This window comes from Coprinopsis cinerea (genome assembly GCF_000182895.1).
Source record: "Coprinopsis cinerea okayama7#130 chromosome 7 map unlocalized cont3.7, whole genome shotgun sequence".
Taxonomy (NCBI): Eukaryota; Fungi; Basidiomycota; class Agaricomycetes; order Agaricales; family Psathyrellaceae; genus Coprinopsis; species Coprinopsis cinerea.
The window spans coordinates 667576-684140 of record NW_003307538.1 but is presented as its reverse complement, the minus strand read 5'-3'; the positions used below and the strand labels follow the sequence as shown (position 1 = coordinate 684140).

The window sequence follows — 16565 nt, the reverse complement described above, 5'->3', positions numbered from 1 at the left end:
AATACACTTAATTTCATGGTTGTTTTCATGTCATTTGAACCACGCGTGGCGAAGAAATTAACGTTAGAGGTAAAGGGGAGAGCGTAAACCCAAGGTTGATCGAAAATCACAGTGTATTGGAGCGGGATAGGGAAGGTATAAGTGGGATAATGAACATCCAGTCCTAGTGAATGGAGTTCTTGTTGAATCGACAAAGCCATACCGGGAGGCTCTTTTCCATTCCATTTCATTAAAGGGACTCCCCATGGTTGTGTCAGAGTCGATGTCATCTGAAGGTCGACAAACCGGATGGTCGGAAGGGCATTCTCGACGGGGTGACACCCTAGTGCAGGGGTTCAGCTCTACATAATCCCGCTACATCATGAGCCCAGGCTGTGGATATGAAGGGTCGAAGGTTGGAGGTACATACCTGGAGCAGATGGTGGCCTGGAGGCTCTTCAGAAGGCAGATATGTCGGAAATCTCGGACCGGGGTCCCCACGAATCGTGCGTGGGAGCCCCAAGCGGTTCCTCGCAACGGCATCCCATCAAACGGTCCGGCATCGCTACGTTGCCTGGGTCGTCCCAACGAACCACAGGTCTGTGGGATCACCGTGGGAACGAATATTGACGAGGCGTGTAGGGAACCCTCTCCATTCGCACCACACAAGCCGCCTTTTGAACCTAAGCACAGCGGTTTCCGTTCCTTCTTTTTCGAAATCCCTCCCTTAAACTCTCTGCGATGCAATACCCGTGCACAGCAGGCTGTAATGCTGTATTTGAGAAGAAAGCCGCGCAAATTAGCCACAGCAAGTCTTGCGGAAAACGAAGGGCGCTGAAAGAGGATCAGGAGCAATGGGCGCAACGTACAGCCAGTGAGTTTTATCTTCATAAAACATATCCTGTAGGGACTGACTCACAGGATCCAAAGGTCTTCCAGATGCAGCGCCGGCCCATGCTGTCGTTGACCCACCGAAGAATCCTTGGGAGAACCTGTCCCCTCGCCCGTCTCAGACTCGCAAGACATGTGTGTTAAAGCATCGTGCTAGCCGGTGTCCTTGCTCACACGTTTTATCTACAGCGACATCCAGGCAACCCAAGCACAACTTGCGCGTTAATGCTGAAGCAGGTTCTTCTCGTCGAGCGTCATCCCCTCGCGGTGTCCGAGGTATGTTGTATTGTCAACCCACATTCACATTCTCTCACCGGTCGAACAGGGCAAACCCAACGAACAATGGATCCACCTTCCGATATCCGAATTGAGCATCACGCAAAGCGAAAGCGGCCACCTGAACACATCACAATCGACCAATACAACCTACGCCGGCGACGTCCAGGTGCAAGCGCCGACATACGTGTCCCCCTCCCATCTCTGACATCAAAGTCTCCATACTTCCCCTTCCAAACGGATGCCGACTATCGATTTGCCAAACTCATCTTTCGCTCCGCAATGCGCGACGATGACGTGAAGGAACTGCTCTCCCTCATCAACAAATGTGTCGATAAGAAGGATACCCTCACGTTCGATGGGAGCCAGGCAATCCACGATGCTTGGAAGGATGCCTCATGCCTTGTAACTCCCGTATGTTGTTGGCCTTGTGAACTGCGTCCAGTATTGAATGTATCTTAATTATACCCTATTAGTTTGAATGCAACACCATTGATGTCCCCTACAAGGAAGAACCTCATAAGTACGATGTTTGGGTGCGGTCTGTATGGAAGTGGGCGCTTGAGCTGGTCGAGAACCCCAAATTAGCACCAGAGTTTGTTTGGGAAAGTGCGAAAATGTTCAAGAAGAACGATGATGCGATGTGGGAACGCTTTGTCACGGAGCCATGGACAGGGGATGACTGGGCGAAGATTGAGGTATGATTGCAGTCGTTCGAGCGCGAAAAGAAGCTTATGGGATACAGGACAACTTACCCGACGACGGAGTACCTCTCTGTCTGATTGTCTATGCCGATAAGACGCAGCTCTCGTCGTTCGGGGGCAAGAAGGCGTACCCAGTGTATGCCAAGATTGCAAACCTCCCTGCTCATATAAGGAACGGGAAAGGTATCGGTGGAGGATGTGTGGTCGGATGGCTTCCAATTGTGCGTGGCTTACCTATGACTCGGAGCGGATTCCTAACGACTTGCGTAGATCCCAGAGAAGGACAAAAAGTCTAACCGAAGCACAGAATGGGTAGAGTACAAGCGCGTGGTATGGCACAACAGTTTGATCGCGAGATACTCGAGTCCATCAGAACTCATTCGAAGGATGGGATTTACTATAAATGTGGGGATGGGGTTGTGCGAAGGCTCTTCCCGTGCATTCTGATGCTCTCGGCCGACTATGAAGAGCAGTACGTCTCACATTCTTCCTAATATCTGAGCTGTGTCTGACTGTGTTTAGGGCGGTTATGGCCGGTATACGTGGATCGAAGACTAAGCAATGCCCGGTGTGTCTCGTCGACGAGGATAACCTGGCAACATTTTTCACCAACTGGGAATATCGAGACGCAGAGACCACTCAAAAGCTGGTTGAAGTCCTCGAAAGGCCTGATGCACCAGAAAGGGTCAAAGGCACTGCACGCAAGAAGCTTCAGGAACTGAATGTCCGACCGATTAAGGTATCTTTATACCATTTCAGCTTTATCGTCCGCTCGGTGCTGACTCAATTTGTCAGAATGCCTTTGCAGATATCGCGAACTCGGACCCTCATCGTGCCCTGTCGTTTGACCGACTGCATAATTACCCCGGCGGGCTGGCAAAAACCCATCTTCTCCCGATGCTCTATGAAATTTTTGATCGTGGTCCTTATTCAATGCCGGAAGTACAGAAGCGAATTAATACAAGGTTTGTAGCGATATCACTCTTGACTCTTGCAGATCACTCAATGTTCCGGCAGGGCGAGTGCAGTTCCACGATGGCCTGGACTGACCCACTATGACAACATCACGACGAAAAAAGCGTTTCAAGACTCGAACAAGTGGGAAGATTTGGCACGGGTGAGCGACATCTACCTTCCTATTGCTTAATTATGTTAACTTATTCAATCACAGCTATTTCCATTCATTCTATACGACGATGTGATTGATAAATCCGATAAGCCAACCCTCCAGATTCTGAGATGCCTCCGTGTCTTCTTGAATCTCAACACATTCTCGTCATTCGAAGTCCATACTGAGTCAACGGTGAAAGAAATTGAGAAGGAGCTTCAAGTATTCTGCGAAGAGATCAAGGTGAGTGTCCCCTGACAGTTGTCTAATGCCCATCTCACCTTTACCGCTACAGAAACTTGGCGATCTCTTCGAAGGCAAGAGTTGGTTATTTCCGAAGATGCATCTTCAGATGCACCTTCCTCACGACATCTATGCGAAAGGCGCAACGCGGAACTACACGACCAAAACATTTGAAACGATGCATCGTGCACTGAAGTTCTATTACCAGTATATGACCAATTTCAAAGACGCCGACAAACAGGTGTGTAAACTGACGGCTTTTCTTTCCTCAATTGCTAATTCTTCAACCTCGGCAGATTCTTAACGCAGACCAACGTGGCCACGTTATAGACTTTATTGTCTCAATTATTGATGTTCACCTGGAAGCACTGAAGGACACTGACGACTCCACCGATGAAGAACTTCAGTATCGCTTCAGCTTCGGAAATATTACCCTCAAGGCTCCTCAAGGACCCCGAAAGGCACGCCCACTGGACCAGTTCTACTTCGACTGCCAGGAAGAACTTGGTGGGCATGCCCACTTCTTTGAAGGGGTTGATCTTAGCCAAATGTTGAGTGAGTTCTGTTCATTGAATGGGCTCGACATTACCATCCGTAACTCGACGCTGGTACGTGCCTCTATCAGTTCACCAATGTAACATCACGTTCAACTATGTAACAGGTTCGGTCATTCCGCTCAATGGAAGTAGTCTACACGTCAAAGGAGTCATGGGACATTGAACGCGACCTGCTTCGGTGCTCTCCCTCTTTTCATGGTCGCCCTCGCTACGACTCGGTTATTCTCCAGACAACGACCGGCAACATCTTTGCTCGCCTTCTCGCGCTATTCACCCTTCAAGCCCCCGGAACGCCAGACACCGACGCTATTCCAATTGCATTGGCCCTTCCATATACCGCACCAATCCCGAAAAATCTGAGTACGAAGGATGCAGCTGCAGGGTTCTATCGCGTTAGGAGGACTGTTCAAGCAGGTGCAGAGCTGTTCTTTGCCCGCTCCATTATCCGCGGTGCTGTTTTAATTCCCGTGAATGAGCAAGAAACCGATTACCTAGTCTTTGATGTCGCCGATTCAGACATGTTTCTCCGTGTTCGAGAGTTGCTTCGCATGCTGATCTAGATAGTTATATCTGCCCGCCTTGTATCTTCCGTAGTACTAGACACAGCCATTTTAGAATGTCATTTAGGTTCGTCGCTTTCCATTGAATATCATCACTCACGAGTCACAAGCTAATATGTCTGTTTTTCAGTGGTATATGAAGCACGATAAATGGAATATATGAGTTACGTTACTCGTTATTGGTCGGGGCACATGGCTTTCCTCTTTAGAAAGGTCCACCGGCAACAATTCCTTGGTTTATTTCACGTCAAGTATGCTCGCTTTTTTCTTTCCTCTCTTTCTTTTTCCTCCCTCTCTTGTGTTGACGTGGACTACTTCTTCTCCCAGCCATACTGACAATGTCCAAGAACAAGGGCAAGAAGCCCGTCACCTACGACTCGGATGAAGAGGAAGCTCTTAACAACTACTTGGAGGAGCTCTCACTACGTTCCGAGACTGATATCGAGAGCACATACCACCACCCCAGCCAGCAGGCGTCCTCTCAGGCATCGACGTCGACATCAACGTCCCATGTTCCGGTCCCAATGTCAAGCGACGAGCTCTTGCAGCAGTACCAGAGCAAGGTGTGGCTGTTTCCTTTTAGTCCCTATTCATCGAACTGAACCGTCGTGTGTATCGTAATAGAAACTGCAAGAGCAGCAGCTTGAAAATCAGCGCCTAACCAAGGAGCTTCAAGAGCTACGGCAGCTTCTGCAGCAAGAGAGGGCTAAAGCCAAACAAAAGATGAAAGCGAAAGGCAGGACAGCTGAGGACGGCAGTATTGATAGCGACGACAGTAGCAGCTACACCGCTCCACCGGTAGGCAACCGTCAAAACCCAACAACAGGACACCCTGGACATGACAAAAAAATTGGAGATATCGCACGAGCTTTCTACCTCAACAACGAAATGTTCATCGACGCTGATTGGTTCATGCAACCCCGACCTAATACCAACAGTCTTGAAGGGCGGTACCCCCGTGAAAAAGAGAAACAGCCTCAGGCCCTACGTATTGCTATTATTGCAGAGCTATACGAGAAAACCGATGAGCTATACCACCCCCAGCTGCAGACGTCACCTGCATTTCAGGCAGTGGTAAGCCGGTCACATAACCTCTCTGTTACACTGTGTCCTTACTCCCCTTTAAAGTTTCAACATGCCGTGTCCAGTCTCCGACGAACCTTGATTTCGGACCTCAGAAAAAAGGCAGCAGCAGCAGTGATATTCGATGCTCCTGACGACATAGCCTCACTCTATGCACCTGACAAGTACAAGCAGCGGGGAGAAACATCTTTCTTCCTCAGCAAGCTTGTCTGGGACGAGGCGTTGGACGATAGGAGGATGGTGCGGTTCTCATTGCTGTTGTTCCCACCAATCCTATTCAAAGATGGGGTTCGGAACTTCAGAGAGGGTGTTTTCCGTAACCCAGAGCTCCCGATGGTGAGTCGTTAATGTTATTTCTTTAAGAGTATGAACAGCACTAATGTTCTTGTAGTGTGCGCGCGTTGACCTCTTTTCAGAAAATTCATTGATACCGGAATGGCTTATTGATGGAGAAACCAAGCCCGACCCAAAATCCCGAGGGATAAAGTACTTCAAGAAAGCAGGCCCAGGTCTCGTCTCTCGCACCTGCATTCAGGTGAGCGTTAGTACTGTCTGTGTTGATGAACTGATATTTACTGTGCATCCATTTAGGCGATCTTCATTCACAACAACGACAAGTATCTCGAACCTGTCGGTGCCAATTCCAAGTTCCCGTATCAGAAAGCATTCCATCTTTACAAGAAGTTTCTCATCGAGGGGATGAACTTAGGAAAGAAAGATGGCAAAGACTTGTCGGAGCCTTACAAGGATATCTTCCGGTTCTGGAACTCCTACATTCTTCCAAGATCCATGCAAGAGACTGACGAGGAGGAAATTGGGGAGGTCCGCCAAGACGATGACGAATATGAGGAAGCAGCAGCAGCAATGCTTTGCGACGACGAAAACAGCAATGTGTGAGAGTCAATTTGATGAAAACGAGGATGATTTTGGTACGTTCTCTTCTAGTTCTCTTCAAATCTTACATTTATTTATCGTTATTCTGACCTGCTATTTCTAGGTCAGCAATCGGGACGCTGGCCTGTAGATATCTCATCAATCGAGATCTCCCATGACCTCGTCAAACTACGCTCCCAGCTCCAACATTTCCCTTCGATCTCTCATTCGGCGGATCTCATCGATGGCCTACAAGAGCTCTCCAAAGTTGTTGCACCATCGTCTGTTCCACGAGAGGCTAGCCCTCAGTTCCTCAAGTTCCTCGAGCGTATCGAAAATGCCAACCCCAATGACCCTGCAATTCCGAAGGACGATGGCAACGAAAATTGGGGGCACCACCAGTTTACTGCAGGATCCCTGACTTTGAGGAGCACGATCACCTCCTGGGATGCAGTTGGCAGTGCCGAACACGCTGCGAGGCTTCTTGCTGCCGCCATCCGCACGTGTCATGCAGCCCGTATCATCTGCGGAGACCGGAACATCCCAGTCAAAGATGATGAATATCTGAGTGACGCCTATCTCGACCAGACCGTTCAGGTCCTTTGGACCGTCGTAGAGCCAAAGGTAAGTGTATTTATTACCTTACTCATTGATCTCTCATAGATGCTAACTATCATTGGATCAGGTCAGCCTTTTGCGAAGCTCAGGAAGAAACTCAGACTTGGAGAGTGTTGTGGAAGACCTGGCCGCAGCAGGGCCGGTTCCTACATCTGGTGACGTCAAGAAAGCATTAAATGTGAGTCGTTTGCCGTTCTTTTATCTGTATTTTGCGTCACAGTGACTGATTCATATACCACCAGCTATGGACAGTTCGGCACCTCAAAGCGTGGATTAAAGAACGTGAAATTCCCTCAAAGGTGACAAAAGCAACCAAGAAAGCTGGTATGTTTATTTTCTGTCTTCACGCTCGACAGACTAACCAAAATGGCAACGCCAGAGCTTGTGAATATAATTTTGGAATCCCAGCACATTCCCTCGTCAAATGAGCTTACAGAATGGCGCCAACGCTCGTTTTAACTTCTACCCACATACTCGCTCTTCTCAGCTGGAACCACTGCCGGTCACCTGTGGGCTCTCATACAGACTGCACATCACATCATCACTTTACTTTTCATTGTACATCACACCAAGCTTTTACGTGTTCTTCTAGTACATAAATCATTGTATTACCTCGCATCAGTTGTACATATACTACGTCTAACAACAGCTGCAAATTGCTCAAGCATTTGAGCTGGGACAGCAACAGGCGCCCGTGGGTTACTTTAGGGCAGGCTCATTGAGGCTCCCGACACTTACATCTCTCATACCTCCTCCCCAGATCATCAGCTATTCGATTTTATTCAATATATTGGATTATGCATGTATTGAGACTATACTCTATTATTTTTGGCCCTTAGGAGTAGAAAACGGCTAGTTGGGGAGGTGGTTTGTGTCGAGGCTCGACAGTTGGGAGGCAATCTGGACTTTGATGGCATCACCCGCGCGTGAAATACGTCGAAATCGTCCTCGCGTCGCGGCCTGTTGTAACTCACACCACAACTCACACCTCGAGCGACACCTCTCTGGCCACCATCTCGATGCCCTGTTGACTCGGCCCAGGCTAGTCATCATGAGTCGGGACAACCAGCAAGAGGCTGTTTCCAGAGGGTGGCGAGTTTCTCTCTCCAATTCTCTCTCCAACCACTCCTCTATCTCTCTCTCTCCCCCTCTTTCTCAACCAGGCACAGCTGGAAACCACGCAAGTTTGTTCCGCAAATTTAGTCTGCGACCATGTGGCCTGGAGACGAGCAGCAAGAGCAAGCCGGTGCACGACGACTACTGGAGTGAAGTTGAAGGTGAGTACTCGCATAACTCCACATGAACATATCGGTTGACGCTTTACTGGCATTTCAGACACTGGCAGCTGTCCACTCAACCATCTGTGACCTGCCTATAGGCATCCCAGGGAGTCCCAACGCGAAGGCACTTGTACATTGAAGCAATTGGATTGGATTCTGACTATTGGCGCTGTATCTTACATTCCCTGATGTGATTGGTAGTGCTTCACCTCTCCGTTATGCCCCCTTTCATTCCTCTGTATTTCCACTTGCTCTACAGCTCGTTAGGCAGCCCACTAAATCTCAAACGCTGGCTCGGCGCTGGCCCCTAAACCTCCCCGTCGCGACGCGGTTGCCACGTCAGCTCCGCTGTCGGAACGGACCTCCCAGCCGTCGCCACGGCAAGGCCAACTGCGGTATCCTCGTTGCGTCATAGTTGGGGTGCGTTTCCACGCTCGGGATCTCGGCATTCGTGGAGAGCCGTTGTAAGCCGTGCCGACGGTTGCCGCATATTTCCGACATAGTACTGTGGCAGTAGCCTGCAGTAGCCAGGGTTAAACATCTTAGGAGGTGTAGAGCAGTCCATCTTGTTAGATGGCTTCCGTCAAGGAAATCAGGGGCCAAATAACCGTCACGATCCAGTCTTTCAGTTCTGGTCATCCAGGATGTCTTCCATAGAGGAGAGGCTGTCAGAGGGGTCCCAGGTAGTACTCGAGGCAGGCTTCGATGGTGCCATTTCAGCGGCGTGGACTCGTCGGAGAAGTGTGAAAGTACCGATGTGTGTCCGATTGGCTACTAGCGTCAGCAGGGGTCAGGCAGTAATCCCCATAGGAGTCCTATTGTAACCTGAACAACTTTCATTCAAGTAAAAGTAAGGTGAAGCTGAATGAGAATACATGTGATACTGAATTTTTGTCTACTGATAGCTACTGCTAAGTTGCTTCGGGATGGAAGACTGATGGAAAATAGGCCTCTGAATCCATCGACGTTCCATGAGCAGAAAGTACTGTATTTCTCTCGTGGCGCTATTGTGGACCCGGGTGCTAGAGAAATGAGTAGGAGGCAGACATCTCACATCGAGGATTAACTGCCAGCCTCCCGAAGGGCACATCCGTGCGATCCGGAGAGCCAAACTCAGCCCGTCACGCTCGCGTGTGACAAAGTCACGAAATTCTGTGACACAACGCGTCTGTACCGCGCTGGTTCTCGGCTTTGCACACGACGTCCACGACCGCGCTCAAGCCCGCCGCATATCGTCTTCCTTTCAATTTACACGTCGCCTCAAATTCTCAGACATGGCAACCTCTGCTGTGACGATGCCCAGGATTCCTGATAACCTGGAACAATGTCAGCCAAATCTCATGCCTTTCCGGATAGCCTACACTGGGCCTGCTGCGATATCGACATTTATGAAAATACGACCGGTGGTGCAAGAGAAGGAGAAGACGACCCCGGTAAACATCGACGACAAGAACAGTCCCTCTACGAAGCCCAATGAGACGATGGAGGGGGCAGAGAGCGCTCTGCACAAGGAGGCTGCATCCAACGCCAACGCGGTGGACACGGTCGTGAACAACGATGATGTCGCTGTCCCCGCTGCCTCCTCTTCTACAAGTGAAGCTAGTCCAACCTCTGTGACGGAAGCGGAAGGATCTATCAGCCGGGAAAGTACGTTATTGTGCTCAACAATAAACCATCCAGAATGCTCATTTCCCCAGCCAAACAGCCCACCCGCTTCATTTCCGCGTTTAGAGGGAGAACGATACAAGGGCTTGCGGTAGAGGTGCCCCAAGGATACCGGGGTGTTGTCCTTAAAGTACCAGCTCAAGCATCATCAGTTGCTTCTACTTCGAAATCTCCCGCAAACCCTCCCGACCCCGAGGTATCAACCAAAAAGTCCACATCAGCCAAGCCAAGGGGTCGCTTGACGAGAAGCGCGACATCGAAACGGGTTATTGACGTTGATGAGCCCGTGGTAGAAACCATTGACGATTCAATGGATATCGACGACCCATCCCCGGCCCCAAACTCGGTTTCGACGCGAAATCTTATCCCGACCCAGCAGTTCTCTTCGTTTGTGGTCTGGAAACCGGATAACCCTGTGGTGGAGATTCAGGATGAGTATATTCGTTCGCTACAGGAGTGGACGGCCATTGCATCGGAGGTAGGCCTCCTTGACCTTGCTCCTTCCTGTGATTGAGCTTATACGGTTTCTTAGCTTCACCAATCTGAATCGCAGGTAGCAGTATGACACCGGAGCAGGCTTACGCCTTTCTAGTTCGAACCTACTTTGTAGTCAGGCCTCTGAATATACCCGTGGAATGCCCACGAAACCCAAGGACATGGATAGTTGAGAAGGAATGTTTCTTAGGATAACACTGACATGGTAGCCCCTGTTCGCTTTGCGACGCGGGTCATGTGACTCTGCTTGTCAATATTTGTCCAGCGCGCGCCTATATCAGACCGCAGCGAGCATCGCCACCATCGATAACGATTTTGGTTACAACCGTCATCATCCACAATTCACTTTTTCTTCCACGTCTTCGCTCTATGATCATGACCAACTCAATCGACTGAACCTTGAAGATAACGATTCGCGACGCGTGGCCAGCGGTTCTTCATGCATATGCATGACTCGACAATGGATTATGGGCGACAAGAATCTGTTTGCATGTCAACGGTATTGCAAAGGAATCAGCGTTCTTCTGATAGCGGCGGCGAGCGCTTGTTCGATAGGGGCTCTATAAGGGTTCTCAGAGGTGCTTCCTTTGCGTTGTTTAACTACGCATCCCCGAGTACACGGTTACTTGGGTGCCAGCATGTTTCGGCGTGTACTGCGTCTCGTTATTCGCGCTCAGCTGGACTGTGGGCGCTCCTAATCAATCATGGTTGCAAGCTGGGCTATTTGACCGTACGTTGCCTTGTGCTTCTGGTTTTTTAGCTGTTCCTAACTGCCAGTCGTTGGCTGCTGGTTGCTGCACTTGTAATTGCGCAGTGACTGTTCACCAAAGACATGTTCGTGGTTTCCGCCTACACTATGAGTGATCTTTTCTGATGCTTCGAAGATGTTATCGACCGCGGTTGAACCAACCATCGACCGATCACGACGATTAAGATATGATTATCTATGGATCTGCCCCCTATCTTGCCCGTCATGGGACCCATGGGCGAACTTGTTTGGAACTCTAACGGCTGTGCTTGACTCGGGGAAAGGCCAGGAGCAAGCCCGTCTGTCGATCTCATGGCCCACAACCAGGAACTTAATTGGGACTATGTACCGTGTTTGGCGGACGTGGTCTAGGGGCACCTACCACAATTCTGACTCGGCCAATGTGATCACAAGTAGGAATGTCCACTGCCGCTCCTTTTCTGGTCAACCTGAGCCTAAATGACAGCTATAGGTTTCGGGCGCGAAACACCTTTCAGCGGAATTTTCGTCTGAAGGTCGACAGTCCACGGTCGTCATAAATTGTCAAACATAGCAGAAGTCGTCATCTTGGACGTCTGAATGACGCACCGTGTCCGAGCACGACCCGGCCAACTCAGCAGCCAGAGGGGTCGCAGCGTGTCATACCGATAGGGGTCTTCATCTTGCGGGGTTCGATGACTTTCTGGCTTTCACCTATGCGAAGAATTGACTCAGAAGGGCAGGTTCTACTCCGTTCAGGCAGGGCCTTGGTGACTCGTACACTGTGCTGCGACGTACAACGTCTTCTTCTCCGATTTGATTGGCCTGCTACGAGAGAACGGACCTAGGATGGCGAGGCAAGTTGGTGAGAATCTTCACGTCGTGCACACAATCAATTTACCGACTGGGGTTACTTCGAAATTCCTCCTGGGCACGTTGCAACGTCTGGACAACTTGGATGCTTCATGACTGGCTGACGAAAACACACCTTAGCGAAATGGGCAAGTTTTTGAAACAACCATTGAGTTTCGGCGATCGATTGGCTACGCAAAGTGGGCTCAAGCTTTGGAGTCTGGGTATGGTTTGCTTCAGGAACCTCGTGCTACCGTCATCCGTGATGAACATTTTTCGTTCATTTCACTAACTCCAATAACTTCCCTGGTTCCACGCCGATTACTGCATCCGGCCGGCGGACTACCTCGACCTTTCGAATCCTCATAGGACAGGCGTAATTGGGGACCCATGCTCGTCATTGCTGCATACTTGGCTGGAGGACTCCCGTACTTGGGTCGGTATCTAGTCTTCGAACGTTGGGAGTTTGCCTTCTCATTATACAGGGCTTCTTCCTTAGATCGCCGAGGGAAACATCTTTGCTTGCCGGGCTTAGGGGCTTCACCTGACAGACCCGGAGCATGTGCATGACGCGAAGGGATGTTTCGTAGGTGGGTATTTTTCCGTTCGTCTTCTCCATGAATGATAGTAACTCGGCGTTAAATCCTTCGAAGGGCAGAAATGTCTGTCATACTCGGACCAATCTTCCGATATCCACAGATGGACTAGACCGCCCCATAAGCGCACAATTTGGAAAGCAAGGTTCTACTCCACAGTCGAGAAGGATCCTCTATCGCATTTCTCCTTGCCACCATGCTGCAATACCGGTTCTGGTCAACGGATCGCTACAATGGGCCAGACAACGAATGCGCATTTCTACAACCAGATTTCATTCGGGGATTTCATCATTGTTTCATCAGGGCCCTGCTGAAGGGTCTCAGGGTCACGGTAGGGACCCAGTGTTCGGGAACCGGCAACAGATATACTGCCTCAATTTTAGCGCCACGACCCAAATTCTGAAGCGGTCGCATCAACTGTAGACGTAAAGGGTGAAGGGACATGAAATTACATGCACTGAATGAGCTACGCTATGGTCGGGGCTGACTGACTCATACCAAGGCGAAGTGATTAAATGCTGTTTACGGGCTGTACCTTGGAGATGAAGATGACCCACTGAAATCCATAGCTGTCGTGTAGACACTATCACAGAATTTCGGGGTTTATATTTGTGAGTGGCTGCTCAATTTTTCTGATTGATCGTATTAAGATTCAATCCACAGTGAAAGCAATCGCACGATCTCATTTGGTGTAACCGAAGGGGAAGAGAAGGGCCGTAGGCGCCGCGGAAAGTGCGATCTTCGATATGACACGAGGCGGGCAGGCCCCATATAAGGGGGCGCTTCTGGTTTGAGCAGGTTCTCCTTCCCCTTGCCTCTGACTGTTCATCTGGCTACCCACCATGGACGCTATTAAGAGTCTCTTGTCCCCTTTGGGCATGAATACTGGTGCACTGCAGGACACTCTCGTGAGTTTCTGCCTTATACCACCGTCGAATGGATCATTTTTGACGACTGGCGTCTGCAGAAACTAGTCGTAATTGGAGGAACAGTGGAAACTGCCCGTAGGGCGTCAGTCTCAGCATGGAACGGGTTTGTCGACTGTGAGTCGCCCGTGGGGTAGCCCATGGACGTTTTCGGGGTACTAATGACCGTGGTCACAGCATTCTTCCTGACTGCACACTTTAGTCAAGAAGACTACCCGTACGATTGGTAAGTAGGGCTTTCTCCCACAACTATGTGTAAATGGTCATTTCCTGACCTCTTTCCCGTCTTCCCTCGCTTTCATTAGGTTGATGCACTGGTTGTCGAAGGTAATGACACGTCTTTCCACTTGCCCGATAACGGAGCGCTCAGTTTGGCATTTAACAGCAACCTGCATGGGGTCGCAGCAGAGAGTTCGACATCACCACCAGGGCCGTCGGCCGTAACAGTCTCGCCCAATCCACTGCCGGAGACTTGGAGGAGGATGAGGACGAGGATGACGGGTTGGTTCATGGGCGCAGAAAGCGGAAGGTTCAGTTCATGCCTAGTGTCGGTGAGTAATGATACTTGCGATATTCGTGGATGCTTAGTTGACATCCTATGATTGCATAGACACGACGCATACCATTTACTACCGTGGTCATTGGCTCAGAGTACGTAGCTCCATTGGCCGTGTCGCCACCACCATTTGACTCATTCGGCAACAGATTACTCGTACCAAACGTTACCCGGATTCTTATGGGCACGGGGCGTCTCTCAAGATCAGGTAGGCGCTCCCGACTACATCGGTCATTCACGGAACTCACCCGGGTCGTGCAGCGTCGTTGCTCGAAATAACGATATCCTGAAAAAACTCGTTCTCGAAGCCAAACGTGAATATGAAAAAGACTCCGAGCATCGTGTTCACATTTTCCTCGCCGATACGTGAGTCTTCTCCCGTCCTGATTTGAGCCTGTCTAACTGCTACAGTTCCAGGAGTTACGCCTGCTGGCGATTCAACGGCTCTCGCCAGAAGCGACCGATGAGCTCCATCGTGCTCCAGCCTGGCGTCAAAGATATGCTTCTCGCAGATTGCAAGGATTTCCTCAATTCCGAGGAATGGTACGTAAACTGTTTCTACCATTAACCTAAAATATCATTCATTGACACTAACTTCCAGGTATGCTGAGCGAGGTTCGTAACGTTCCTTGGACGAGTGGTCCAGATGTTGATGGTTCATTAGGCATTCCATTCCGAAGAGGATACCTTTTGCATGGTGTCCCTGGGAGGTCGGTTCTCTGCTCTGGACCGGGATGCTCGTGATGCTTATCCTGTTTTATATTTAGCGGCAAGACATCTCTGATCCACTCATTGGCGGGAGAACTCGGCCTAGATATCTATGTCGTCTCACTTTCGTCGAAGGGGTAAGTGAACCGTTCCTTGGTCGTTCCGAAAGATTAATGAATCCGTAATCTCTAGGATGAGCGATAATACTTTAACCACTTTAATGAGCCATGTACCATCTAGGTTCGTTCCTCATTTGTCCGCTTTCTGATCTGAGTTCTCACCGCCGTCACGCTTAGATGTATCCTCCTTTTAGAAGATTTAGACGCTGCTTTCACCCGTGGGGTCAGCCGTGACTCCACCTCAACTGGAGCACCACCTCCCGCCTCTTCGTCATCCAGTACAACCTCTACCACTACCACGAAAGAAACTGAAGCCTCTGACGGCTCTACTTTGAGTTTGAGCGGTCTTCTCAACAGTCTTGATGGAGTTGCAGCTGCTGAAGGACGGTGCGTTTTCATTTGGCTTGACGTGTGGATATGAAATTGAAATGAATTCATATAGTCTGCTCTTTGCAACGACCAATCACATCGAACGCCTAGATCCTGCACTTAGCCGCCCAGGTCGAATGGACGTATGGATTAACTTTACCCATGCGACCAAATGGCAAGCGGAGGGCATCTTCAAGTGCTTCTTCCCATCGAAACCCAGCGGTGCGACTGAATCAAAGGCTGAGGAAGACTCGAAGGAGAAGGATGCTTCCCAAAAGAACCTTCCAGGGTCGAAGCGTAAATCCCACAAGCACGCCATCCCTCTCTTGTCCGAAGAGGAGATTTCTGAACTTGCGAAACGTTTCGCCGACGCGATTCCTGAGAATGAGCTTAGCGTACGTTCTGTGAGAGCTCCGTTTCAATTTATTAACTGAATGGCTCTCTATAGGTCGCGAGTCTTCAAGGGTACCTTCTGAAGAACAAGACGCGTCCCCGTGAGTGCGTTGACGAAGTCGCTGCATGGGTTCAGCAAGAGCGTGAGACTCGCGAAAAGATCAAGCAGGAGAAAGAGAAAGCTGAGGTATGTTGACGCCGCATCGCTGGCATCGAACCTGCGCTGACGACTCATAAGCGGGAGGCTCAAGAGAAGAAGAAGGCCGAAGAGAAAGAGAAGGAGGAGGTGAGACAGCTCTAGCTTAAAACGTATACCAGCTACTTACCACGCTTTGATCATCCTGTAGAAGGAGAAGAAGGAGGTAAATACCCCAACTCGGCGCTATGCCCATTCCTTTAATCGTTGAGAGTGCTGACTTATGGTTCCGTATATCAGAAAGAAGAGAAGGAGGCCAAAGAGGTATGTTTTCGTATCATCGCCGCGTGTTGCTTCTCTCAACTCTATTATTATAGAAACAGGACAGGAAGGGAAAGAAGAAGGCCCGATCTGAGCCCAAAGTCGATCCTTCGGTCAGCTCGGACTCTGCTGATTCCTCCAAGTCTACTTCCAGTTCCGAGGGAGAGACTACCGGCGCTGATGCTGACACTGAGAGCGTCACGTCTGAAGAGGAAAGCGACAAGGAGAAAGCCACGCCGAGTGAGGACAAGAAGGATAAATGGGTGTCCGTCAAGGGACAATCGACCTCAACCTCATCCGCCCAGACGGACTCAGAGGCAAACACCTCCGACTCTGCAACTTGAGTTGACGAGTTCTCAGCTTTACGGACCTCCATGAGTGGTCGAGAATCATTCACAACTGCGCAACGCCTGTTGTTTACATCTCGACTGTTCCAGGAGGTCGACTCGCCCTTCCTGCCCTGAACGGGAAGGGTGACCACGCGTTCGCTGCCATCCAGGATGTCCTTTCGCTGCGGTGTCCCCTCCCCC

General features: G+C 50.1%; 5 protein-coding genes across 5 annotated transcripts; all 5 read left to right on the top strand.

Annotated features, from left to right (window-relative positions):
- Nucleotides 1–720: 720 nt before the first annotated feature.
- Nucleotides 721–4318, top strand: CC1G_04014 (hypothetical protein; the record flags this gene model as incomplete). The annotated part of the gene is made up of 15 exons (XM_001831071.1): nucleotides 721–853; nucleotides 910–1005; nucleotides 1060–1146; nucleotides 1196–1560; nucleotides 1623–1844; nucleotides 1892–2071; nucleotides 2121–2180; nucleotides 2237–2322; nucleotides 2373–2589; nucleotides 2646–2815; nucleotides 2868–2967; nucleotides 3022–3201; nucleotides 3254–3442; nucleotides 3498–3809; nucleotides 3863–4318. 15 exons carry the CDS (start codon nucleotides 721–723, stop codon nucleotides 4316–4318), a joined length of 2853 nt encoding a protein of 950 aa, XP_001831123.1.
- Nucleotides 4319–4656: 338 nt separating this feature from the next.
- On the top strand, nucleotides 4657–7351 carry CC1G_04013 (hypothetical protein; the record flags this gene model as incomplete). The annotated part of the gene is made up of 9 exons (XM_001831070.2): nucleotides 4657–4881; nucleotides 4943–5392; nucleotides 5447–5737; nucleotides 5793–5936; nucleotides 5993–6292; nucleotides 6404–6898; nucleotides 6960–7070; nucleotides 7135–7216; nucleotides 7272–7351. 9 exons carry the CDS (start codon nucleotides 4657–4659, stop codon nucleotides 7349–7351), a joined length of 2178 nt encoding a protein of 725 aa, XP_001831122.2.
- A 592-nt stretch (nucleotides 7352–7943) lies between these two features.
- Nucleotides 7944–8311, top strand: CC1G_04012 (hypothetical protein; the record flags this gene model as incomplete). Its single annotated transcript, XM_001831069.1, has 2 exons — nucleotides 7944–8169; nucleotides 8271–8311. 2 exons carry the CDS (start codon nucleotides 7944–7946, stop codon nucleotides 8309–8311), a joined length of 267 nt encoding a protein of 88 aa, XP_001831121.1.
- A 1135-nt stretch (nucleotides 8312–9446) lies between these two features.
- Nucleotides 9447–10402, top strand: CC1G_04011 (hypothetical protein; the record flags this gene model as incomplete). Its single annotated transcript, XM_001831068.1, has 3 exons — nucleotides 9447–9819; nucleotides 9870–10315; nucleotides 10370–10402. The coding sequence occupies 3 exons, from the start codon at nucleotides 9447–9449 to the stop codon at nucleotides 10400–10402; spliced, it is 852 nt and encodes a 283-aa protein (XP_001831120.1).
- Nucleotides 10403–13349: 2947 nt separating this feature from the next.
- On the top strand, nucleotides 13350–16379 carry CC1G_04010 (hypothetical protein; the record flags this gene model as incomplete). The annotated part of the gene is made up of 20 exons (XM_001831067.2): nucleotides 13350–13415; nucleotides 13475–13550; nucleotides 13611–13659; nucleotides 13739–13760; nucleotides 13819–13984; nucleotides 14044–14084; nucleotides 14139–14197; nucleotides 14251–14355; nucleotides 14407–14532; nucleotides 14591–14604; nucleotides 14654–14699; nucleotides 14757–14834; nucleotides 14890–14937; nucleotides 14994–15203; nucleotides 15259–15580; nucleotides 15634–15765; nucleotides 15817–15864; nucleotides 15926–15940; nucleotides 16015–16038; nucleotides 16092–16379. The coding sequence occupies 20 exons, from the start codon at nucleotides 13350–13352 to the stop codon at nucleotides 16377–16379; spliced, it is 1935 nt and encodes a 644-aa protein (XP_001831119.2).
- Between the last annotated feature and the right edge of the window lie 186 nt (nucleotides 16380–16565).